Source organism: Atractosteus spatula, chromosome 3 (genome assembly GCF_055471065.1).
Source record: "Atractosteus spatula isolate fAtrSpa1 chromosome 3, fAtrSpa1.hap1, whole genome shotgun sequence".
Lineage (NCBI taxonomy): Eukaryota > Metazoa > Chordata > Actinopteri > Semionotiformes > Lepisosteidae > Atractosteus > Atractosteus spatula.
The window spans coordinates 69,280,753-69,307,336 of NC_142708.1; the positions used below are offsets into that span (position 1 = coordinate 69,280,753).

The 26,584-nt window shown below is 50.8% G+C and overlaps 1 protein-coding gene across 1 annotated transcript; it reads left to right on the forward strand.

Moving 5' to 3' along the window:
• Window positions 1-11,437: 11,437 nt before the first annotated feature.
• On the forward strand, window positions 11,438-25,583 carry sox19b (SRY-box transcription factor 19b). The gene is made up of 2 exons (XM_088911925.1): window positions 11,438-12,586; window positions 22,422-25,583. The coding sequence occupies exons 1-2, from the start codon at window positions 11,925-11,927 to the stop codon at window positions 22,666-22,668; spliced, it is 909 nt and encodes a 302-aa protein (XP_088768051.1). The 5' UTR covers window positions 11,438-11,924; the 3' UTR covers window positions 22,669-25,583.
• The last annotated feature ends 1,001 nt before the right edge of the window (window positions 25,584-26,584 follow it).

Genomic DNA, 26,584 nt, shown 5'->3' on the forward strand with positions numbered 1-26,584 from the left:
GCTTTTCAAGGGTTCTCTTTACAAGCTTCTGGTCATCGTCTCAGCACCCCCGGGCGCCGGCGAATCCCAAAGAACAGACTGGTGGTCGTCTGCACCTCCCGTGCTTTCAGACAAGTTACTACTGATGTCAGGGGCTACTTTCTTAGTTTAGAAGGATGTAGTTACTTGACATGGCAATTATATATACACTTCATTCTGCAGATCACTGTATTGAAGACTGTATAAATTGATAGAAGTTCAAGTAGGCAGCTGGGCCAGCATGTGCAGAAGCTTGGGGTCAGAGCACAGGGTCAGCCATTTATATAGCATTGCTGGAGCAGTTGGGGTTAAGGGCCTTGTTCAGGGGCCCCAAAGGAGGAGGACTCCTCTGTCAGCTACAGGATTTGAACCAGTATCTTTCCAGCCACAGGCACAGATCCTACCACTCCACACTTAAATCTTTACTTGTTCCTGTGTGAATTGATTCCATCCTCCCCACCAGCATTGTGCGAATTTGGTGTCGGCATGGTAACCGGGTTCAACTCTGGCTCCAGCTCCTGGGGTGCTGTGTGTGTGGAGTTTGCATGTTCTCCCCCGGCTCACTTGGGATTCCTCCACGTGCTCCGGTTTCTGCCCACAGGTCCAAAGACATGCTGGTAGGTTCATTGGCTTCTAGCAAAACTGGCCCTGGTGCGAGTGTGTGTGTGTGTGTGTGTGTGTGCCCTGTGATGGACTGGTGTCCCGCCCAGGGCGTGCCCTGCCCTGCGCCCGCTGCTTGCTGGGATGGGCTCCGGCCCCCCTGAAAGTGATGTGATCTTGCTGATTTTGTGCAGCAGCACAGGAGATTTGGAAGTGTAACCGGGGTACAACATGTAGTTGTCCCCAGCGCGGCCGTGAGCCGGCGATGCCAGTGGGTGAACCCCCAGCGGTGTGGACGTCCGCCAGGGCCTGGGCTGAGAGAGTGACTCCAGCGCAGCACAGCAGCCCTGAGGTCAGGGGGCGCCAGGACCCCCGCAGGATGACAGTTTCGATTTTAAAGAACCTTATTTTCTTTTCACAGATAAATACAGGGAATCACAACATAGAAAACTTTACTTTGAGACATATATACACTTAAAACAGTATATATGCACACATCTCGTTAAGGTTAGAGGAGGCAACAGTTACATAACAATAATTTCTCTCGTTCAGGTGTATTGTTCTAAGTCATGTTCAATCACTTCCAAACCAGGACAAATCCCAAACCACTCAGGGCTGGGAAGAGGGGGTGACGAGCTCTCGTCCACGCCGCTGTGCCACCAGGCCCTCTGGGTGCTTATTGGCAGAAGGCGTCAGTAGTGTCTCTTGTGCTCTGATCACCACACAGGTGCGCCAGCTAACTCCCTGGACAAGGAAGGAGGGGGGCAGATGGCACACAGTCCGCCTTCGAACCCGCTCTCTGCCGACAGAGTGCCATCCAGCCCTGATCCCAACGCAGCCACCCTGTGGTCCCCAAGAAAGCCCCCTCGCCGGCCCTTTGCCCTGACAGCCACCAGAGGGCGCCCCTCCATCCCGCTGGAAGCTTAAATCCTCCAGCGCCCTGGCCCCCAGCAGCCTGGCGGTAATAATAATAATAATTGCTTACACTTATATAGCGCTTTTCTGGACACTCCACTCAGAGCGCTTTACAGGTAATGGGGACTCCCCTCCCCCACCACCAGTGTGCAGCCCCACCTGGATGATGCGACAGCAGCCAGAGTGCGCCAGCACTCTCCCCACACACCAGCTCTCAGTGGGGAGGAGAGCAAAGTGATGAAGCCAGTTCAGAGATGGGGATTATTAGGAGGCCATGATTGGTAAAGGCCAGGGGGGAAATTTGGCCAGGACACAGGGGGTTACACCCCTACTCTTTTCGAGAGATGTCCTGGGATTTTTAATGACCACAGGGAATCAGGACCTCAGTTTTACATCTCATCTGAAGGATGGCGGCTTTTTACAGTATAGTGTCCCCGTCACTGTACTGGGGCATTAGGAGCCACACAGACCGCAGGGTGAGTAGGGTAGCTTTCCCTTCGCTTGTCTCTGGTGAGGAGGGGAAGGAGAGCCTGAGGGGGGGTGGTACTGCACAGGGGGACCGCAGACAGAGGTGGTGCTGCTGGGTGTGATGGGACAGTCAGGTGCATCTGGGCCCCATGTGCCTGTGTGTGAGTGGAGAGCCAGGCTGATAGACAGATAGAACTGTTCCTGTGCCTCCCTGCCCCCCTTCCAGCACACATTTCTCCTCCAGATGTCACGGACAAAAGCGGCGTGCCTGCTCTCCGTCCCTCCTTTCAGCCTCTCTGCGGGACGGCCAGCATCTCCTTTGTTCCTGAAGCCACCTTCTTTCTAACGAGCCCGGGCAACTCTCTGCGGGCTCTGGGCTCTCCGCTCTCCCCTCTCCCTCTCCGCGGCTCACAAAGACCCCCATTCACACGCGCGAGCTCCCCTTTCACTCTGCTCCCTCCCCCGGCCCCCCGCGCTTCCGGCCTCGGGTGGGCCTTCCCCGTTCCCCGCGTCGCGGACGGATCCCAGGAGCCCGGGGAAGGTGCCGGGATAGCGTGGGGTCGCGGCGCCGGAACCCCCCCCCTCCCTCCCCGGCAGGTGAAGAGCAGGGAGAAGGCGTGTTCCGAACGGACGTGTCCTCGGCTTCTCCCGGTGTTCGGAACAGGACACGGGTCACGCTGGGCGGAGAGGGAAGGCCGGACTGGAAGGACGTCACTGGGATGCGATTTCCCCACCTCAGCGATCGGGATGCCTGGTTTTCCGTAATTCCTGTACGAGCAGGACGCCGATGGGGGGGCATCTGCCCTAAATTGGGAAGGACCGACAACATCGCTTCCTAGGAACAAGGTTTATTCCCCGCTGGAAAGAGAAGAGACGCAACATTCCGGCTGTCAAGCCTTCTTCTCTGACCTGGAGAAGGCTCCACAGGCGAAACGTTGTGTTTCTTTTCTTCTCTTTCCTTCCAGCAGGGAATAGGCCCTGACGTGTCCCCGTGCAGCCTGCGCCTGCCGACGCGGCTCCCCTCCCGTCGTGCCCTCGGGAGAGGCGGGACCCCCCTGGCAGCTCGGAAGCTCGGCGCTCCGGGGCGACAGGATGAAACGGGCCGGCCGGTGCTGGCGGGGGGGGGGGGCGCTCAGACGCCGGGAGTCCAGCCTGCTCGCTGGATCCGCAGGGCGAACGGGAAGCTCGCTGGGGCGGGCCGCTGAGCTGCAGAGCTGGACGTGACCCCATGTCCTGCCGGGGGTCTCTGGGATCCTCAAGCCTCCCGGTCCCTCAGCTCTCAGCGGTGACCCGCGGTGCAGTTTGTAGGTGGCCCCTGCGGCTGGCTGCCCCCCCCCCCCGCGCTGTCCCGGGGACTGGGGGGATTATGCGAATGGGCAGCTCGTAAAGAGACTTGCAGGCTCTTTCTTTCCCATGACGGATGGAGCTCAGGCTGAAGGCCCATTTACATGAGAAGGGAGAGAATAAGAGGGCCATTGAGCAGAGCCTGACAGGGAGGCTGGGCCCACTTTCTCACTGTCCACCTCTCTCTCTCTCCTTCTGTCTCTCTGCCTCTCTCCCCTCCCCACTCCTTCTCCCACTTTCTCTCCCCCTCGCTGTCTGTTTCCTCATCCACGACTCTCTCCGGCCCTGAGGAACGGCCACCCTGCGCCTGGAGGGTCAGCCGGTGCCCCTGGGTGTCTCGCCGCTCCGGTCTCGAGTCGTGCGGGAGGGCAGGCGGCACCTGCGCAGATCGGCCCCGATCACCTTGCCCACGCGTGTCGTGTCCGCGGAGAACAGCTTCCCCTCCCCCGCGGCGCGGAAAACGTTTCTTAAAGGACTCCCCCCCCCCTCATAAATAGGCGAGGCACGTCTCCGGCATCGCAACGCTATTTTATTTGACGCTTGTTTGCTCCGTTTCCCCGCTTACTGCTTGTCTGGCACGACGCCCTCCCAGTCACCCGACTCCGCCAGTCAGGGCGGGTGAATCGTCAGCCATCATGATGTTCGCGGGAACTCCGGGCGTTCTGTGTAAACAAATACGTGTGGATTTCGGAATTAGATGCGAAAACACACCTGCACCATCACAAAGGCAGACGAATAGTGGACACATTTACCCCGCTAATTACCCGATCGGCACATTTGCTCTGAAATTCCTGATCGGGATGCTCCAGACTGCCCGTCTTGAGTCTCGCACAACCTCGAGGCTGTCTGTGCAATGCGCACGAGTGAACAGAGGGAGAAATGGATTCAACGGCCAACCTCTTACTACTCTGAATACCGAGTTGGACCGTTGGAATCCATCAGGGATTGAGCGTCATTAGGGAGATATTCTGACTGACGTGTTTTAATCTAATATAGCTCACAGGGGGACAGGTATAAGGCACAGTGGCGAAGGTTCGTCCCCAAGGACGAAACCCTTCATCATCATCTTCGTCATCTGTCCCGCTTGCCCACCGGCGTGCTGGGGCCATTCCGCCGGCCGTGCGCTCTGATCGCAGCCGCAGGTATAATGACAGGGGTCCAGGATCCGGCTGAGCCCGGGGGAAGGCAGCGGATTCCAGCTGACCCTCAACTCAGTCCTCCCCAAACTAACAACCGTGAAATGAGCCGACGGGGCACTCCGTACGAACACCGCGCTGTGCTCGGCGGAGGACTGCTGTTTCTGGAACGGCTCTGGGTAGATCTTATATGCGCGTGTGGTGGCGTTCACGGATTTTAACACGCGGTCCCGTTCCATGTCTATAATAATAATTGCTGACACTTATATAGCGCTTTTCTGGACACTCCACTCAAAGCGCTTCACAGGTAATGGGGACCCCCCCTCCACCCCCACCCGTGTGCAGCCCCACCTGGATGTTTGTGACGTGTGCATCTGCCTGTCCATCCTGCCATCTCAGACACTTTATTGTATTATTCATCACAGGAGCCGGGCTAGACGGGACTGACCACAAGAAAGACATTGCCACCGCAAAACAGCTATTAGCGAACGCATGGCGGCGTAAAACAACACAATGCAAGAAACCACGAGCCTAAATTGCCCATAAACGGGCCTGCAGCCGCACAGGCCGAAACCAAGATTTTATTATTGGGTTTACTGGCTGTAGTATAAATCAGTATCAAATTCCTGAGGTGAGAGGTGAAGTCTTTTACTGGCGGCTGTTAGTTAACCAACAGAGTTTCCACCTGCCAAAGTTTGTGCTTTGGCAGTCGCTAGCGCACCACCCTTGAAATGTGGTTTTGCCCAGAAACGACATTTTCTACCGCTTTCATTTGTTAAGCCGCAACAGAACGTAAGTGGAAATAAATATCCTACGGGCTGAGACAACGGAAGGCTCTCGCTTGGAACGTGCAGGCAAGTTTCGAACCATTTCCAATTTTTTTTTACCACCTTTCTGCCACGCGCCGGAGTGCCACGGTCTATATCTGGCTTTCCCCAAATCTCACGTGTTGGCCAAGATCTCACTGTGATTTACACAGATATTATCGTGCTTTTCCACCAGGGCACGCCACCAATTTCAAATCCTGAGGGGCTTTGCGGTTTTGGAAATCTTAATAGCCTGGTGTTTTTAAAGCGCTGATCTGAAATGCGCCCCCGCACCCCGCCTCTTCTCCGCAGTTAAAGCGCTTTCTTTTGCAGACGAGGTGCAAATGCGCTCTCATGTATGTGAAAGCCCAGCGATCGGGACCTGTTGCTCTGAGCTATTGTTTCAGGAGTGACACAAAACAGGCCGTGGAGCCACGCCGCCTCGCCAGCCCCGCCCGTCCTGCCCAAATTACGGCCATCGGAATTCCAGCAGCAGCGATAAAGAGGCACATCAGCGTTCACACCTTCCGGCACAGCGCCGGAGCGCGCTGGGCACAACTGGCCGGGTCCGGGGAGCTGAAGGAACGAACGGAATAAATACATCAGCCTGTTTCCTTCCACTTTTTATGTGCCACTTCTGTCCGAAGTGATTTCACAGGTAAAAAATGGCGTGACCCGGCCCGATCCTGTAGGAGTCCTCAAGGTAAAGCTGTCGCACTCGAAGAGCTGGTGGAAGCTGTTAAACTGGTCCGGTCAAGACTCTAACCTGCTGGTGTAGCTCGTTAAGACGCCCTGGGAGGGCTTTTAGAGCTGAAAACAGGAGGCACACCTTTACGCAAAGGGTGGCAGGGGTGTGGAGCAGGCCGCTCACCGGTGTGGCTGTAGCCCTGGTTTCGTTCAAGGTCCTTGCATTACTAAGATAATAACTACCAAGCAGGCCTGCTGGGGCGAACGGCCCGTTGGTCTGACCCAGGAGCACCAGAAAAGCCCCCTGAAGGCTTCAGGGACAGGAGATACTCAGGGAGCCCCCTGTCTAGTCACAGCGGCAGCTTATCCGCCATAAGTTTTGGGGGCTGCCACTGCAGAATAACACAGCCCCTGGTGCATGTTCTCCACAGGTCCCCTTGGGCCACATCCTGAACAGATGTCCTGACACAGAGTGTACTTTGGTGACAAAATTGGAATCAATCTGCTTTCCTGTTTCAGCAGCAGAACTTGTGCAAGAACACCCCAGGTACTAAACCGAGGAACGAATCCATCAGCTATACAAGAGCCGGTGTTCTGGCCAAATTTCCCCCTGGCCTTTACCAATCATGGCCTCCTAATAATCCCCCTCTCTGAACTGGCTTCATCACTCTGCTCTCCTCCCCACTGAGAGCTGGTGTGTGGGGGGAGTACTGGTGCACTCTGGCTGCTGTTGCATTATCCAGGTGCACACTGGTGGTGGTGGAGGGGATCCCCATTACCTGTAAAGCGCTTAGGGACCCAGAGCAGCAGCAGGCCGGGGTAGCGGGGCGAGCCGAGGGAGAGGAGAGAGACAGGCAGTGTGGTCTCGCCGCCACAGCCAGTGGTGAGAGTTAGTTAGCTGCACGGAATGAACGCCTTGTCACAACTTGCTGAGCTTTCAGAGCGCAGAGCACCTGAACAGGAAAACTTAATCAAGGCAGAGAGACGGCGAGGTTGAAAGGCGAGGGGGTGGTTTACACATTGCGCGTGTATGTGTGTGTGTACGAGTGTGTGTGTATGAGCAGGACGCAGAGGGAGACCAGGACAGGGAGAGAGATGGCCGGTGGTGGGGTTTTTTTTTTGTGTGTTGAAAGGAGCAGGGAAACGAAGCTCGGAGGCAGGATGGTGTGGAGAAAAAAAAAAGGGAGGGAAAAAAACAACAACAACAAAGAGCAGCCTGAATAGATTCCAGGGGGGTTGCCGTGGAGACGGAAACGGCGGAATGGAGAGCCACAATTGGAAGTCTGATTGGTGCTCGGAGGGGCTGTCAGTCAAGCGAAGGACCGAGCTTGAAAACACCTGCGCTGCACAAAAACAGCCCTGGCCAGGCGAGGACAGGAGCCAAAGTCCTTCACATACACACACACACTGGGAAACAAGGGCACGGAAGCAAAATTCCTTAAAGGCGACGCGCAGTTTCCCGTTACCCCGCCTGCGGCCTTCTGAGCCCACTCCTCCAAAGGATGTTTTACCAAGCGCCAGGTTCTCCTGCCACCAGCCCCAAAACGCCCACTCAGAACTCCCCGCTGGTGCTGTGAGATGGGCGCCTCTCAGGTTATGTTACTCCAGCGCAGGGGGAACTCTTGTAGGCTGGCAGAAACAAGCCAAGGGAACTCAGCGCGAGTCGGATGGTGATTCAGTCTCTCCTGGGTGAAACCTGGTCCCGGGATTCGAGTGGGAGTCTTCTGGATCCGGGTGTAAAAAAGATTACGGCCGAGACTTTGGCAGAGTTCTCCTCTGGGCTGTGGGAGTGTGGGACATCCTAGCCCCGCCACGATGCAGAAGCAGACGCCTTGATTTCTTTCACAAACTGGCTGGATGAGAACCTTGGACTGCTCTCCCACCCATACTGGGGCACTGATCTAAAAATACTGAGAGCGCCACCTCCTGGTCCATCAGCGCCATCTATTGAGGCACCCTATCTTCCTTAGACACCTCGGACTGACCAGGCCCAGCTTTGGTAGGCTTCTGAGATCTGACATCACCCCACCAGGGTGGAAAAGATTTACAATCCAAGGGCTGGAGCTTGTGAGCAAAGCAGCAGGCACCGTGGTCATAAGGACAGGGGTGGGGGACGCCCTGTTTCAAAAGAGAACACACCTCTGATGCAAACCGAGAACCACGCACGCGCCCTTGCTTCTTCGGAGAACAGCTTCAGGAGTGATGGAGAAACACGGACCTGAGCGCACAAGGGGAGGACTGAAAAGAAGCACCCAGCAGGCGCTGGACACAGAGAGTGGTGGGTGTCTGGAGCAAGCTTTCCAGCTGTGTCCTTGAAGTTGGTTTCTCTGGGATCCTTCCTGAAATGGCTCAGATTAAAAACTTCCAGATTAACAACAACCCAGAAGCGTGACTAATGGCCTTCTGTATCACCCATGACCTTACCCAGGTGCTTGTTGAACATGTGCCGAGTAATCTGCCCGGACAGCACACACACTGCTGATGCTAGGCCAGACTCCATAGACGCTACAAGTAGGAAGAAGGTTCCTAATAAATTGGCCAGGCGACGCATTACCTTTAATTGGCAAGCCAATTAAACCCACCCCCCACCGCCCTCAAACACACACACATTTTCAAGCTCCCGTTAAAGTCCTCAATAAGATATTAGTGGGGGCCTACGAGGCGCAGACCACACAAGTGGTGCATTGGTAACTGTTGATTAGGGCCAGGGGGACTAATTGGCAGATGCTCGTGTTGGCAGATGCTCTGTTCTGGCTCTTTTTGCCCTGTTATTATCGTATTTAGGAACCCCGCTGAACAATAGACGTGCGAACCGACAGCAATGGAAAGTGCTCTCTAACTGCTTATTAAGGGGAGAAGCTAATCTTTTGTGCATCAGGTTGTTAAGGTAATGCTGTCAGGACTGGAGGTGGGAGACAGGGGAGGGGATGTGGTGTGGGCTCATTGAAGAGTTATTATTGTTCATTTGTTTTGTGTGCACATTTATATCCAAGGCAATTTACTTAATATCATCACAATTTGTACAATACTCAATCACTGTTTGTACCATGAAGTGTCATGGTAAATAACTCACATGGAGCCATACAGTACAGTGATCTCTTGGAGCTGGAGGGACGCATGGCAGTCTTTGGAAATACGACGTCTAGCACAACAGAGGGTGCCGAATGAATAATACAATAGTTCAAGACCAACACGACGTGATCGAGCAAAAACAAAAGGAAAATTAGTCGGACTCATGGCTTCAATCAACGTCACAGTAAAAACACGGATTCACGGGAAGACTCTTCTGTAGAAGATGCAAAGCAAGGCTGGGATGATGACTTCATTGAGCTTCATAGCATACTAGTCCAATCTGAGTCTCACTGCCCCAAAGACAGAGGCCAGACTGATCCAGGGCCCTTGACTCCATCTGCTCCTTGGACTGAGTCTCAGCAATTGGCTTTCACTATGGATTATAACTGAGATCATACTGTTGTTAACCAGTGTCGTCATGGGGCTCTATATTCTTACAGTCCACTTACTTATGTTCTTTTACGTTCCAGATATTATGTCTTTTATCTGCTTTGCAAGCTGGTAAAAGATACAACACAATACACAATACATTTGATACAACCTGAACCCATTAAAATGTCCAGTACACTGACACAGCCCAGTCACAGGGCTCTAGACTCTCACAGTCACTCTGGAGTCCAGTACACTGACACAGCCCAGTCACAGGGCTCTAGACTCTTACAGTCCCTGTGGAGTCCAGCACACTGACACAGCCCAGTCACAGGGCTCTAGACTCTCACAGTCCCTGTGGAGTCTAGTACACTGACACAGCTCAGTCACAGGGCTCTAGACTCTCACAGTCCCTGTGGAGTCCAGTACACTGACACAGCCCAGTCACAGGGCTCTGGACTCTCACAGTCACTGTGGAGTCCAGTACACTGACACAGCCCAGTCACAGGGCTCTGGACTCTCACAGTCACTCTGGAGTCCAGTACACTGACACAGCCCAGTCACAGGGCTCTAGACTCTCACAGTCCCTGTGGAGTCCAGTACAGTGAAAGAACCCTGCATTGGATGACCTGAATAGCTCCTTCCTGTTTGCAGTCTTTGTTGTGCTTCTATTGAATACATTGTGAGCTGATTGTTTGCCTTTGTACTTGCGGTTTAGTCACAATAGGTTTAAGATTTTATTAGGAGATCTTTACAGTATATCTAATGTTACCCACTGTCATTCTGTGGGAGAGCTATGAGTATCCCCAGATAGAGATGTCCAGAAATCAGCCCCCTTCCCGACACCGGGACGCCACAGAGAGAGAAGACACCTAGAGCCAGAGAGCTCCGAAGTGATCTGAGGTCACCCACTCCTTCAGACCGCCTAGCTCAGCTTAGCCATGGAAGAGGAAAAAAAAAAGATCAAATGCAGGACAAAATTCAGCAAAATAAAAAAAGAGCCATCTTCCTAGGCCTGAAATATGTTCACTGTCATTTTTCTACTTCACATAAGCACCTACAAAAGCCAGGACGAGGAGTAGTCTATTTTGTTTTAAAGGTTTCCATTTCAAAACGAATGTTTTCCTTTCTTTCCGCCTTGCATCCTGGGACACTCCCGTAGACAAACGTTCTGTCCCCTGTTGTTATAGCCCAAAGCAGTCTGACAGGGAACTAAGTGCCTCTCGCAAGCCTCCTATCGCAGACGGGAGAGGTACACGCTGTTTCATGTTCGTACATTGTCAGCTGATACTTTTTAAAGCTAACATTCAATTCCTTCCTTCTTATCACCCCCCCTTCCCTTCCCTTATTTTCCTGATGTGACGATGGGGTCTAGTATCAGAAGACGTCTTTAATAAAAGAAGAGCATACGCGCTGGAGTGTTTTTTATGGAAATGTCGGCTGCCGGCTGACGAGTTTGGACGGTGCTATCGCCTGCCCTGTCTCCCCGCACGCCTCTTTTCAAATGTGATCAGCTCAAGCTGCCGTACCTCTGTGCTTCATTAATACTAGTTAAAACGACTTAATGTTTTCGCGTAATCCTCCGGATAATTGGTCCCTTAAATACATGACGACCTCAGAGGAAGATACGAATGATACTAAGGACGCGTTCCTCAGATCACAGATCGGAAGACAAGAGGGACACCCCCGAATGCAGCAGACCGAGTTCGTGTTTTCTCTCCTTGAGGTCACTCCTTTCCCAGCTCATTTCCTGACTGCACAAAAAAAACAAGTTTACGAGTTCGGAACAGCGCTGGATTTAAACGATCGCGGTCGGTGGGTCCCAGCTTATTCCTTTATGTAATGTATTTATTCCTCGGTTAATAGTGAGGAGAGTGGGGACACCGGTAGTCTCTCTTTCACACACTCCTCCCCCCCCCCTTGCTAACGTCCCACACCTCCAAAAAAACCCACGAGTGCTTTCCAAGTCGCCACGCCCCTTCCTCAGTCATGTAAATGAGGGCTTGCGGGCCAGTTGTCAGCGGATTGGTGGAGGGACGAATACTTTATCACTATAAACCCGCATGTGAAGTAGAAAGAACTTTTTTTTCCCTCATTGAAGTGTTTTGGGATAGCAGAGAGTAGCCAGGTGTAGCAAAGCGACGGAGAGAAACGGGGGGAGAGAGAGAGAGACAAGGGAGAAATGGTTCAAACTTTTTTGAACAATAATGACGAGTAGAATCGACGCCTCTTAACCCTGGTATGTTTGTGTCTGAGCCGGGTCTTTCTGTTAAGTAAGCCGACTGGGTTAAACTAATTTTCGGGCAGGTGAGCAGGACTTACCCGCGGGGCGAAAAGCGCCTGTACTGGGGCGGCCTCACCAGCTACCTCCCCTGAACTGCGAGGTGAATGCGGTTTGACGAGATTTTGGTCTGCACCAAACCGCTCCCTTCCTCCTTATTAAGCGCGTCCGTAGTATCTCGTGCATTTCTGCTGCTGCTGCTGCTGAGCGTGCTTCTGAAGCCACGCCATGTACAGTATGATGGAACACGAGCTGAAGTCCTCGGCGCCCCCGGTCCCGCCGCCGCCGCCCCACCAGCCCGGCCCGGGCATGTCCCCCGTGAACACCGGCGTGGGGAGCAGTCACCCGGGGGCGAAAGCCGCCTGCCCTCCCGGCGCCGGAGGGGACCCCATGGATAAGGTGAAACGGCCCATGAACGCCTTCATGGTCTGGTCCCGGGGCCAGAGGCGGAAGATGGCGCAGGAGAACCCCAAAATGCACAACTCGGAGATCAGCAAGAGGCTGGGAGCCGAGTGGAAGCTGCTGACCGACGCCGAGAAGCGGCCGTTTATCGACGAAGCTAAGAGGCTGCGGGCGCTGCACATGAAGGAGTACCCCGACTACAAGTACAAGCCCCGGCGCAAGACCAAGCCGCCGCTGAAGAAAGACAACCCCTCGGGGAAATACCCGCTGTCGGCCGGCAACCTGCTGGCCGCGGCCGCCGCGCAGGGTCCCGGGGGCAGCCCGCGCGTGGACAGCTACGGCTGGGGCCCCACGGGGGGCTACGCGGGCATGCAGAGCGAGGCCCTCGGCTATCCCCAGCAGCTCCACCGCTACGACCTGTCGGCCCTGCAGTACCCCCCTACCATGGCCACTGCGCAGAGCTACATGAACGGCGCCGGCTCCTACAGGTGAGTGGTTGTAGTCCGCCGCAAACTTTCTGGCTTTTCTTCCGAGTCTGGAAAATTCGCCGAAACCCCCCTTTACGGGCCGCGTTGAGCGCCTGTTTCAACGCCATCCCTTTTATTCAAACGTCATGTGTTTCGCTTCAAAACGATCAGTGCGGGGTCACCGGTCATCGTTGTAACGACGTGCAGGTGAGGAATCAGAAGACGGGACAACTGAAGTCGTACTTCGGGAACGGAAGCTTTCACAAGAGCTGAAATTAGGTTGCAGCTCATCAGATTTCGGGCAAGGTGTTCTTTCATGAAAGGACTGCTTTATCTGGTGGCGCGGCGGGAGAGAAACACGCTGGTGGTGCCTGTGGCATGTAAATTGAATTGGGCTTCACCTTCGCGCAGTTAAAGCGGGCCGGAGTCCCAAGTGGCTGGACTGTCCGTGTGTGCTCCGCGCCCGGAGCGCGTTCACAGCCCCGTCCCGGCACGCAGCGCCTCGACCCCCGCCCCCAGCTCCACTCGTCCGCTTGCAGGTAAACGCTGCTCTGATGTGACCAGTAGACACGCTGTGAAGTTTTCAGCCAGGACGTTTCCAACGTTTCAAAGATGACAGAAATCGAAACGTTCGACTGCGCTTGCGGGACTAGGGCGAGTTCCATTTAAGGCCGAAGTCCCGTTTATGTTCTGACACGGTCTTTAATTGGGATCGGGGGGTACAGCACCTATTCCTTTAATGTACCCCTCCCTGGTGTCTACTGTACGTGAAAAGGTAAGATGGGACGCACCGAGACCGCGAGATGACAATAGGTTAAGGTCGTGCTGTTTCACCTCTGCGATCCGAGAAGAAAATCTTTTAACGCAGTGTTGGCGTTGTGCTTAGCCGACGGCTTCAACCCAGGAAGCCGTATCGTTTTACTTCACCTACGCCATCAAGTGAAGTTATGCATTTGTTTGTGAAAGTCCGTGGCGCACCCTTAACCTGACAACACCACCTCGTCCTGTATACATGACTCCTAATTTTCATTATGCGATTTCCTTTATAAGCGAGATGAAGGAACGTCGCGAACCTGGGTCGAATCTCCAGGCGTGGAAACTTTTGGCGTGGAGTCTCGCGGCACCTGTGACACGGCCCACGTGTTGTACCCCCGGGTAAACTAAGCCCCGATCCGGTGTCTTCTTTGAAGACGATCTAAAATACGTTACTACCTGTTGCTCGGGAGATAGTTCCTACGGAGTGAGTTTTCCCTGTATTTATAGAAAAAAAAGTGGCCAGAGTCCCGATCACGCGTGTTTTGCGGGTCGCCCCTAAACCGATATCTGACCTCTTGGGACAATTTGGCTTTGTCAACGTAAGCAAGACTAACCGTGTGAAGTTTTTGCCCTGTGAAATAAATCCCCAAACCCTGAAAAGTTCACCTTCCCCGGTTGAAACGAATGAAATGATTTACTGAGCTGATCAGGAGTCACCCGTGTTCTGCATCTTAACGGGGTGATCTAAGGGCCCGAGAGCCGGTGGGCTGGGGGTCTTCAGGGCGAGGCTGACCGCTTGAGTATATGATTTAAAGCCAACTTATCGTGCTCGAAAACCTCTGGTTAAGGACTATTTCCGGTCGCTAAATCGTTTTAAAAATGCGATCACTTCTGGGGTTGGGAGGCACATATAGGTGTACTCAAAACAAAGGCACTTTTAAACGTTGTAAAAATAAGTCCGGATGAGTTCCGCACTTGAAGGAAATTGTTATAAAGTCGTATAGTTAACACCTGGATTTCTTTCATTGCTCCGGTGCAATCGGACGATGTTAACTGCGGTGCAGATCGCCGAACTCATCTGACTAGGCGAGGGAGCGTTTGGGGTGAGGTGTTTGGCAACTCTTTTTTTTTTCCCCAACAAATGTTCTGGCAACACGAAGGAAACTACTTGGTGTTTCGTTTGTGTGGCGTATTTGTTTTTGATTCATGTGTATTTTCCCCCAAAACGGCGTTCTGCTTTCTAAAGATGGTAGTTTCAGTAACCAGTTGAGCAAGTGGAAGTGCCTGCTACCGGTGGAGTGACCAGCCCGTCCACATGACCTTATCTACAGCAAATAGACCGGGGCATCAAAGCGACTTGTACAGTGACGTAACCTGGATCCCGGAGGTTCCGAACCTTCGGCGAGCTTTGATATTTTACTAGGGGCTGCCACTTTTAAACGCCTTTGCTTATCGGAAAGATTATAACGCACCTCCCCCCACCAAGCACCTAGGAATTCCAGAAAGGAAGAGATCCCTTTTCCCTATGGGGGGAACCCCCCCCTCCCCTTCTCCCATCTACATGCATTTTGCCCGCAGGTTAGGTGAGGACTGAGGACAGGGGACACGCTGGTAGTGAGCCGAAACAAGAGGACGGCCAGACTGTGCCGCAGGTTTTAAACGCTGCTTTCCAAGACGGGTCCGTCAATGGGCGTTCGGGGAATGTAGCTATTCCCCCCCCCCCCCCAAAGATAAGGGAAGGGCTTTAGGTAGATGGTACACAATAGAATACCCCGTTTGCTTTAGCGCAAACGGGCAGTTCTGTTTAAACGCCTCGAGTCGCATTCGACTCTTTTGCTCCGCTCCTGTGCTCCTTTCGCAACTTGAAAGCAAACCTCGACAGGCCGGTTTGTTTGAAGGGCAGCTTACTGGACGCACGAAACCTCATTTCGGCACAATCTCCCCCAAGATATCTCCGACAAACCCACATCTTGCATGACTTCCGTTTTATGCCATCTTGTACTTACCGAGCCTTAACCCGATCTCATTTGACGGTTTTACGTACAGAAATATTCGCTCGCATGAAGTGGTATTTGAGGACCGGGGAAACCTGGCAAGTTGAACGGTGTTAGTTTCGCGTTTTATCACATGGGCAAGTTGGTACAGAAAGACTACAGGTGCATTACGTGTAAATGGTTGAATCCCATGTATTATCTCAATGACTGTATTAGTGTCTGGGGGAGACAGGGACGCGTCTCCCACACTTTCCTGCTGACAAGTCTGGAGATGAAGACAAGATGAGGTTTGTCTTTCCTTTTCTGGAAAGCGAGCACCGCCCGTAACGCGGCCAGACCATGCGAAGGATTCCTCTTTCCGATGCGTCACGGAGCCGGTGGAAAAAGAAGGTTGGATCTCCTTCCGACGCGCGAGAGTCGGCACCACTCTCGAGACACTCTCGCTCTGAAGTTCTTTCCCAACCCTTTTTCTTTTCTCAAGTCCACCGCTTAAACAGATTGAGCATCCGATCTGTTCCAGACCCTCGCGGCTCTCGGCGTAAAATAGTGTCTTGCGCTTAGGACAGCGTTTTCTCAAAACTTCACTTCTCCTCGTGTCGGGAGACCGGGGGGGTTGGGGGGGGGACTGCATATTTTAGCAAGGAAAAATGAGCTATAGTCAGCTAGCGCACGGGCCTTCCTTGTAACAATGGTGAGCAGTCTGACTTTGTAATGGGGAATAGATGAGGTTATTTTTAGAAGTGCTACCCAGGTGTCTTGGCGACCTCACTCACCCATAGATCGTTTTATAATACTGTCGAATCTTTTAGAATTTAAAGAAATGATCGAAGTGCCTAACTCCTGGTATTTGTATCTGGAAAGTAACACAACCTGGTGTAGAGGGGCACTAATTTTGAAGCGTAAATCTTACTGGGTTCTTCAACTCAATGCGTTGTTTCAGCTGAAGCTGATATTTTGGACTGAAACGTCATTGCGTGTTTTGACGCTAAATTGACGCTCTCGTGTGTTCCATGTGATCGAGACTGATTTGGAAAACTTTCGGGAAGTACAATATTGCACTTTCTGCTGGAAGAGAATTAGTCGTTTAAAAGTTGAAGCCTCTTTTGCGGTTGACATCTTTATGGTTTCGGTGTCCGTCACTAAAACTGAAGGAAACGGGGCAGATTTAATCGTATTGAAACCTCTTATTTATTAAGAGTCGTGGGTTTTTCGTTTTTTTGCTATATTTCCACTCCGTCAAATTTCTTATTTATAAAGCACGGTATCATGTAGGGTTCTTAGTCGTTTTTGTTTATGCAAAGTTTTGCAGTCGTCATTTAAACACATTGTGTGAATCTTCGAGCGCCTTAATTCTTGTTTGTGACAAGGAAATATTTTCCGTTGTAAATGGGTATTCAAAAAAGTTCCAAAATAGTCACAGGAGACTTTAAAAAGCCTACATGTTGCATTTTGAGCAAAATATTTCAATTCGACTGCTGCACTAAAGTGTCCAGCAGTATTAATGCAGGACGAAGATAAGTCTCTTTTTCTTAGGATGAACGCGTTAGCCGAATCTGCAGTATCTGACTCGTATTCTCGTACATTTTCTCACCCCGTGGCGATAAGCTCGCCTGCAGGGGACTAGCAAAAGACTACAACGAATAGTTCAAGACGAATACTTTTCGATTAGGATTTGATAAGAGTATGGTTAAGGGGGTGGGGTGGACGGTGTTTCACCTAGACAACGAATTTGAATGGGCCGCAGAAACTATTTTTGGAGAGCATATCTCCGGGTCCAAACCCGCGTGGGTAAAGACGAGGGTCGCGGCGGGGACCGCGGTCTATCGTACTGACTTCGCGCTGCTCGCCGTGCTCAAGTTTTCTCTAACCTAATTTTGTATCCAGACCGGCTCGATTTAACAAAAGCTGTCCCACCCTGATGGAGGCGTCCATTCAGTTGTGGTGTTTACCAAATACTCTAAGCGCTGCCTCTGTCTGTTTACCGGACTTTTTAGAGTATAAAGCAAACAGATTAAGCCTTCTCAAATTCTGTACGTTTCTAAAATAAAAATCCGATTATAATGAACTCTGCTCTTTAGGGTGTAGCCTTTCTCCTCACTGTAACAGATACTGATGTACAAAAAGCTAAGAGAAGTTTAATTCAATCGGTTTAAGAAAGAGGGAGCGTTTGGGAGAATACAAAAATAAGATTTTGATATTGATCACCAAACCGATTTGTTTTAATTTCCGTTTCCGTTTATTACGTGTTAATTTTAAATCTTTTGGTGGGAGATGATTGCCATACGGGCGTCTTGGGCTGTATATTCCCACATCTTTTTTTTTTGTTGTTGTTATTGACGGAAGCTTTCATTACTTTGACAAGGTCTGCCTACATTGAAGAGTTGACCGACGGGTGATTTAATCATTGAGAAGCGCCTGGTTGTTCGCATGTCTGCGGGCGGTGAAACGAGATGAGGGGGGAAAAAAAGGGTTTCTGAAATATCATTTATCCAAAGTCAAACCGATTGGGAAAAGTAGGCGAACACCCTTTATCGAGGCAGCCTTGAAAGCTTGTAAGTTTACAACTACAAAGAAAAACCGAACTCGACGCCCTCGGTCACTGTGCTCTAACTTGATATTTTGCATTGAACTCGATGGTGGCACCTGTCACCTGGAAGAAGCTTGGCAGGTCTCACTCTTGTCTCAATCGAATCCAGTGCCGTCTTGAATACCGGATAGAGCGAGCTGAACTTTTATTTTTTTTAATACGCCTCTTCAGCTTTTCAATACAAAACGAGTTCCTCGCACAGTATTTGTCACTAAACTGTCATGTCGGAGCCGAGGAGTCGTTTTCTCTTTGAACAGTTGGGAGTTAACAATCGGTTCTGGATGGTGGTGGGGGTGGGAGGGGCGGTGGTGACTCATTGTTCTCGGCTTGATAAGAGCGCTTTCGTGGGCTCTCGGTTTTCAAACAGATTAGCCCGATCTCCTTAAGGAGCTGACCCACAATGCGCTGTATAGATCTGTTCGTCTTAAGCAGACGAGTAAATACTGCACAAGGCGCGGAGAGCCCCGTCCTGGAAGGGGGTGTTGGCGCTCTATAAACCCGATTTTGTTCCCCTGCCTGATCTCTCAACTCGAGCCCTCAGTTATAGCACGTCTGGCTCCCCCGACGAGTGGGGAAACGCATGAACCACCATCCTGCGTCTCTTGCCCTCCTCCCCTCTTCTGCACGGTTGTGGGCTCCGAACAGTCTGCCGTCCCTTCCAACTAAACCCAGGCCTCCGCGCGCTGGCGTCCCGTGCCTTCCGGTCTGTTGGTTAGACCGGAGTTCCCAGTCTTGCTCCTGCAGAGCTCTTCATTCCAGCTGGGTTTCATTACCTGACTGAAGCCTTAATCGAGCTCACAAAGTGGCTTGTTAACTGGTGCTACTCGAAAGCTCTGAGTTAAATTTTAGGTACGTAGTAAAGTCACGTTTCATGGTCACTTTTCATGGTTAAGAGCTGAAAACGGCCCCAGGTCTGAATTCAGTTTCAAATATTTATAACGCTTGTGAGGAAACCTTAAGTTTTAAGGGATTGATTGCTCCGGTTGAAATGTGGTCTTGGTTGTCTCCTAAATGTGGGTGTTCTTTAGCTCATGGGTCTGTGAAAAGATACTCCCCATATTGGAGGCCACTCTTCACATCTGGACTTCCTTCCCTTCCTCCTCTTTGAAGACTTTTTTTTTTTTTTAGCTCTCTGACAGGATGTAAAGGGCTGAAGGACAGATGGGTGTCTCTGGTCCTGGAAAGCTACAGGTTTCTTGGACTGTTCTTGGCCCTAATTGACTTAAGTTCTGCTTTTAGTTGAGATGCCATTTCTTTTAGACGTCTAGATCTGAGGGGTACACCAAACCATTAATCAGTCCTCCAGGAATGGCGTTTCCTATTTCTGGTTTAAAGGGAGGTTTTATGAAGCCTTGAATTGGAAGGAGGCTTTGTGGGGCAGAGAGCTGTTCCTCGAGCTCGGGGATACCCCTGCTTATCCTTCCAGGAGGTCTTGGACAACGAGAGCTGCTGCCTCCTTTATCAATACTGATGGCTTCAGTCATTTTATTCTGCGTCATGAGTTTCATTAAGCGACTTAGTGGAATGGTCTTCACAGTCACAGGGTCCTGCAGCTGTTTTTACTCCACCTGAGCTCTTAACAGTTTCAACTGAATCATTGCATCCTTCCAAATCTTTAGGCATTGCGAACTGCAACGTTTTATCTGACCTGTCTGACATTTGAACCAACATTTTAATTCTCCAGGAAGAGATTACCATCTCGCCCACCCTGAACTATTCCATCATAAACCACTTCAGGAAAGACTTTGTGAAACGTCATTATTTTAAAACAATGCCTGTTCTGTAGGCTTACACAAGCCTAGTCTTATTTTTTTCTGCTTTTTTATTTTATGCAGTCTTTTACAGTGCCTTCAACTGCAAAGCATGGGGGTTTTGCTTGATTTGATTTGGTTGCATACAACATCCCCATCTTTATAATCCTTGGGCAAGTGATGATTCAGTGAAGTGAGGATCTGAGGGTGTTTTTCCATTCGATGGATCAAGATTCTGGCACACGGGCTTTGGGTATGAGATTTGCAATGGGCGTGGTGGCTGTAGGGTTGTGATTTATTACTTGATCGACGCAGAAACGAGTTCAAAAGGGCTCGTCTCACTATCTTGGATTTAAGGTTTCTCTTTGTGGTTGTCAGTTATGAGGCTTGTGTTGGCGGTTTCAATCGGTGGCTCAGAGATTCCATGCGTTGTGGCTAAGCCCTTAAGTGGCTCAATTGAAGAATTGAGCACTCGGTTGGCGTGGAAAGGAAGTCTTGCAGTTCACCAGAGCTCCTGTTATACACCAGCTGTGCGTGTCCTTTACACCTGCAGCTTCCCAGGTTCAGCTTGCACATTGGCATGCAAGGTGACAGTTTCTCTTCCCCCTTTGTGTGAAGCCGGCGGTCTTCAACCCTGGTCCTGGGGAACACCAGTTCATTTAGGGTTTTTTTTTTTAAAAAAAACTAGAGGACTCCGGCCCTTGAAGGCTGAAGTTTCCATTTCTCATTGCACAAGATCTCTAAACTTCACCAATCGCCCATGTAACTGATCAGGCAAAATGTCTTTCTCTGCAGGACCGGTGTTGTGTAGGACTCCTAGGTGAAATTCCTGAATGAAGTGCTTAATGCACTGTAAGAAACCGGGTGGGGGGGGGAAATGCCTGTCTTATTGGCTGCCTGAGTGTCAGTCACTGGTTGTAGTGATTTTTTTTTTTCTCCATCCAGCAGAAATCCATGGGCAATGAGCAGACCTGGGTTAAGTCCCGCTGCTGAGGTAGTTAAGGTTTCACATGAGCATGGCTCTGCGGTGGAACTTGAACAAATGGCAGGGTAGGAACTCTTCCACTTCTGTGCGGAATGCAGGACGTGGAAGCAGGATGCACCTCGCTCCACTCGGCTAGTCTTTGGAATATCGTGCGGCAAGAGGAATATTTTGCTGTCGTTGTCGCTGTAGGATCAGGGTTCCGAGTTGAAGCCAGCGCTGCCGCCCGCAGAGAGTGGCTCTGATGGCCTGTGTGGTGTTAAGGGCTTGACGGACCAGGGCAGGAGAAGCCTCAGCCTGACATGTTTGTGCTTCCTGTGCAAACTGATACCCTCCAGGAACTTTCCCTACCTTCAGGTCTTGTATAGTAAGGGCTTGCCTCTATAGACTCTTCTCGAGTGACTCGGAGAAACTGTGATAACCTGTTTACACACAGCACATTGCAGTCCCCATTTCTACAGTGGGGTTGAACTGCAGCAGTCTGGGAAATGCACCTTGTTCAAAAGTCCAGCAGTCCAGCCATGTGGAGACGGGAGCCCTAACCACTATCCTGACACCACCGCTGTGTGGTAAGGTGCTGTCCCAGTGTGGGCTGGGGTAGTACTCAACCCCCGCCCCCCTCCAATTCAAAGCACTTGCATGAAAGCGGCGCCCCTCTGCAAGGGTCGGCTTAGTTTTTCGATTGGATCCCCATGGCAACCGCAACCCTGGCAACCTCCACTGGCCCCATTCACGGCAGCGGCAGATCTGCGCCTCTGTGCTGCCCCCGCAGGCACAACACTGGCCCCATTCAGGCAACAAGACTGCTTTGTCCCAGCTCCATTCATAAAGGCCTCTGCCACTTACCTTCTCCGGCTTACCCCCCCCCCCCCCATCTCCCTGGCCCCTCCACGTTTCCTGCTGGAACGGTTCTGAACATCCTGAGACTTTTCCGAATGTCCTCCAGAGTCCTAGGCACCTGTTTCTCTTGAGTGTGGGTGGGGGGTGGGTCGGTGTTCCTGAGTTGGTGTCTGGCTTAATAGGCAAGGAGGTGAGAGGGTTGTTCAGGGCCGCAGACGAAGCCTTTGCAGAGCGCTGCCTGTGGAGAGGCCAGCTGAGACTCGCTCCTTGCTACGAGTGTCGCACCTGGAGTAAGCAAGGGTTTCGTTGTGAAGCGATAGTCCCCCGTAGCCAAGGCCATAGAACAGCAGGGCAGTAGCCTTCGAAAGAATTGCTCGGCTTGCGGGCTGGAGTTATGCCCTGCCATTGAAACGTACGTCTCGGAAATGTCCCCTCCCAGCAATGCTGCTAACAGTCTTTGGTTCCTGTTGTCTTGGTTCCCAGCCCATCAAATGGGAGCTGTATTGAGGCACAGCGCCTGAAAGAGGTGGTATGGTTTGTGGTCAGTGCTTTTTAAAGGGTTTTTTTGGCTTCTCTCAGGTGCCACTTCAGCAGTTTTAACTTTCCGGACTACTTTAACCTTACCATCTTTTTAGCTATTGGATTTAGGGCTTTGCTTGCTGGTTTTCACTGAGAGGGTGCACATCCCCATCTTGAAGGTGGAATGGAAATGGAGGATGGTTGGTCAAATGTTCTGAATCTGTGATGCCTCCACTCTTCTCTGCTCCTGATGCTTCCTGCTGGGAGCCATCCTCACCCCAGCACAGGAGAGGGGTGAAAATGTCCTCCAAAAAAAGGGGAACTTGCTATGCGACAGTGGACCATTTGTGTTCGTTCCGATCGGACTCCTCTCCATTATTAACCATCTTAATTGTTTTTTTCCCCCCCCTCTCCTGTCTCTCTGCAGCCCCATGTCCTATGGAGGCAGCCCCCAGCAGCCCAGCTCTGTCATGTCCATGGTGAAGCCAGAGCCGGTGTCGCACTCGCCCACAGGGGCCCCCAGCCACCACCGAGGGGCCCTGCAGGGGGATCTCCGAGACATGATCAGCATGTACATCCCAAGCAGCGATACAACCGACCCTGCGGCCCAGAGGGGATATACCAGTGTCCAGCAGCATTATCTCAGTGGGACCGTCCCGCTGACCCATATCTGATGCTCCCACTCATGTCCCTGGACTTCCCCCTTCATGAAGGAGCTGTGTAAATAGCCACCCTGTTTTCTTTGCAGCCGGAATTAAATGTGTATGTTAACTTGTTTTAGAACTGCAACAGGCAGCTCCCACTAACCCACGGACCACTGTTCTGATTTTGACGGGTACCAGGCTGGAGTCCGGGTCCTGGTGACCCCAGTGTCGGCTGGTATTGGTTCCAGCTGAGCTCCCCATTACTTAATTGCAGCCTGAATTAAGCACCGTTGCTTAATTGCTTTTTAAAACGGATCTCCTAAAACCTTGCATATTGCAAGTCGTTTCTGAAATTTGGCTGGCCTAAAGTCCAATTGAGCAGTGCTTTTACTTTGATTTTTTTTTTTAATTGAAAGCTCAGTTGGAACAGCTGGGGTCTTGAGAATCTGGAGGTTTTGTGAGGTCAGAGGCTTTAAGCTGAATTGGGTCGGAAAGTCTTCTGAGAGCTTGGAAGTGGAATACAAAAATCAACGCTTTCAGTAGAAACCGCCATTGCTCTGGGGTCTCAGGATTCTCTTTTACAGTCGCGTCTCTTAATAGGCAAAGAGATGTTCAGACAGCTCTCAAAAGAATGTTTTGATCCCTTACCAAGCGTGAGCGAAATTAAGCTTCCTCACTCCCTTGGGAAGAAATAACATGGAAACCCACTCCTGTTATCCATAAGGGTGTAACAGATTGATAATTCTGTTGGTGGTCAGTTGGCCAATGGTGATCTCTGCCAGACGGCAGGCTGATCGCTGCAGTTTTTGTGAGCAGTCTTGGTGTAGAAGAGCAGTTCCATTACATATGATCAGGGATCGGGGGAAACCCCTAACGGACAACCTCCATGGGAATCCCATTGAATCTTGCCAAGGCTGGAGAGTGTGGCAGCTGCCAGGGGTCATGTAATTCTGACTCCTCATTGTGAAACCGTCCATTTTTCTGTTTCGAACAAGAGCAGATGATCGTATTCTTCTTGCTCTTCAGGCAGTACCTCCTGAGGAAGACTGGTGGTGAAAATCGGGAACGTGGGTTCAGGGGGTATTCCTGTGGAGTGGTTCTTTCCATCCCTTGGTTCACTGATTCTTCAAAAATCTCCCTTTGAATCAAAACATTCAACAGCCAACCCACAGTATTGCCAAGCCCAAACCTGGTACTGAGGTGGCTTTTGATTGGATGGAGGGCTTGTCCTTCTGACCAGTCGGAGTACGCTTTCATGTAAATTTGGGGTTGGTGTTGGGTCTGATCATTCCTGAGTTTTCTGCCTCTTCTCCACATCCAGTTACCATTTGCAAGGCTTGGGCTCTTACAGCGGGCTTCATTAGCGACACCCAGTTCCATTAGCGATGTCTTGAGGAGCATGGGTGTGATTTGTGGGCCCTGTGGGAAAGGCGCCATAGTTTACTCCCTGTTCCACCCCCCCCTTCCCCTTTCATGTGATTCTGTACAATAGAGGCATTGGTTTGGATGTAGCCCGCCCTTCCAAGTGTTAACAGGTGCAATCATGTACCCTTCCACCCCCCCCGATCAAATCCGATTCGTTAGTCTGACAGCTAACGCCGGTGTCCCTTTTCTTAAAAAATTTAAAGGAAAGGGAACATCTAAAATAGGACCAATTCTAAGGGTTGCTACTTTTATTTTTAAAGGTTAGGCTCCTACCTTAATGAGCTTTATTGCATATGAGAGGAAAAACTGACCCCAGAGTGTATTGAGGTGGCGATCTCTTTGCTCCTGTGAAGCTTTTTGTTAGGATAATGGGAAGCGGCCATTGGGTACTGGGTGGCTCAATCGAGATTCTGGCTTCTCCCGGGGTTTATTGGCTGTTCGGTGGTTTGGGAATGAGCGAGCTTGCCATTGGAGCTGGGAGGCGGACAAGGAGAAGTGCTGGTTCCTTTCCAAGATATGAAGCCCCCACTCTTCCTCTCCTCGCCCGTAGCCCATTTAAGTGGGGAGTAACACAAGAGCCAGTTGGTCTTGTGGGGATCCCCGTTTCTGGGTGATGTGCTCCTTGAACAGAGGTATCCAGTTCTGGTCTTGAGGTGGGAGGGGGTTAGTTCTGCTGGTTTACCAGTTCATTTTAAAGTGCCAGCCCCTGACCATCTGGAGCGAAAACTGTCAACCGGCCCAATTTGGCCGATAACGAGATGATTCAAGTCGTTATAATCCAAACCGGACTGAAAAGGTGTTGAGATACTGGACCTCAAGGACTGGATCCCCCCACCCCCCGAGGTTGAATTTAATCCTGGTTGCTCACATTCAATGCCCATTGTCTGGGGAGCGAGAGATTGCTGGTTCTTCTAGGGTTTGGACTTTGCTATGACTACTGGTTGAGTGTCTGCATCAGACTGGGTTTTAATATCCCTTTAACTGTTACTGGGCACCTGCTGGTTGGTCTTGAAGACTTTTTAGATCAACATTGACTCCCCGTTGCTGAATGATACAGGCCTCCATGTCTCTCATGCAAGGAGCATTTCTCCGTCTCAGACAACTATATCACAATCCTTTCATCTTCAGAACAAATCCCTTTGTGTTCTCAAGCCAGTAGGGTTTTCGTCAACAGAAGCTTGCACCACTGTTTTTAATAGGAAATTCTGTACATTGTTTTAGAATTTGGATCCGGAACAGTTAAACGAATGGGGTTGATACTGTAATTTATATTAAACACAAATGTTTACATTGCAATTCAATTGTGTAACTGTACATGCTTTTTGAAACTTTTTTAAAAGTGTATTTTATTTTATAGCTGTTAATACTGTGCATTGTAAATAGTCTGTAAGAGTGCCGACTGGAGCTGTGAAGTGTACAGATTTTCTTTCTTTAAATCCCTTATACTAAGGGTGTTTAAATGGAAATGAGGATCAGATCAAACGAACAAAAAAAAAAGTAAATGCTTTAAAATTTGTAAACCTGTCTTGTGTGATTTATTGAAATGTTTGGGAGTCTTGGAGGTTGTACTGGTTTCTCGAACACAGCAGCTCCTGGAGAGATCGGAGCTTCTGTGAAGTTGGTCTAATCAAGACCATTACTAAACTAAATTACTAACCATTACTACTAAAAGTCGATCTGGAATGGATCCCATCGGATATATGAAATCAAAGTTCCTCTGCGAGTGAGGAACACGGTGTCGGACCTTCTTTACCACAAAGGGCAGATGCAATCTAACCATTTAAAGGTGAATTTATTAAGAAGCAAGAACGCCCAACATACCCTTTTCTTAAAATCGCTGTTTACGTCTTTACTCTCGACGTGTAAAATGCGGGTGTCAATAGCTTCTCAAACAGGAAATCCGTCTTTACACAGCCTATAGCTTTTCGTCTCGGAAAAGTATCTCGAACTGAGGGGTTCTTATCGCTCGGAAATTAGCGCAACCTAGTGTTTGGACAGGGCCAAAGTTAGCGTGCAGCAGCCTGAGCTGAAAGTTACTTTGCCAGACGTGTACCTACTTTGAACCACACCAGTAGCCCTGTATGACTGCCGTTTCCTCACTGTGCCACTTTGGTGAATGGACTGTGTGTGCAAGAGAAACTTCAGAACAAGTAAGGTGTAGGAGACTTACGAAATACAAAGTCAAATGGTCTTTAGAAGCGAAGGCTTACGCTCCTACAGGCATGATAAACATTTTAAAAGATTTCTCCTTTACGTGAAGCTATAAAATTACTGTCGACGATCGGGCTCATTATGACAACCATTTTACAAAAAGATGCTTAATAGTTTTTTGTTTTTTTTTTTGGTCAAGTACTTGTTTCGCCCCGTGGGAAAGACGCAGCACCACCGCGAAGTCACCGGTGGTCTTAATTCGGCCATTACGATTTAAATCGTACAGTAAGACGTCTCCGAGGTCTTTCAGAAACCCCAACTCCATGCGGGCTTTTTAATGTTAGACGTGTGGGTGGAACCGTCGTTTTTC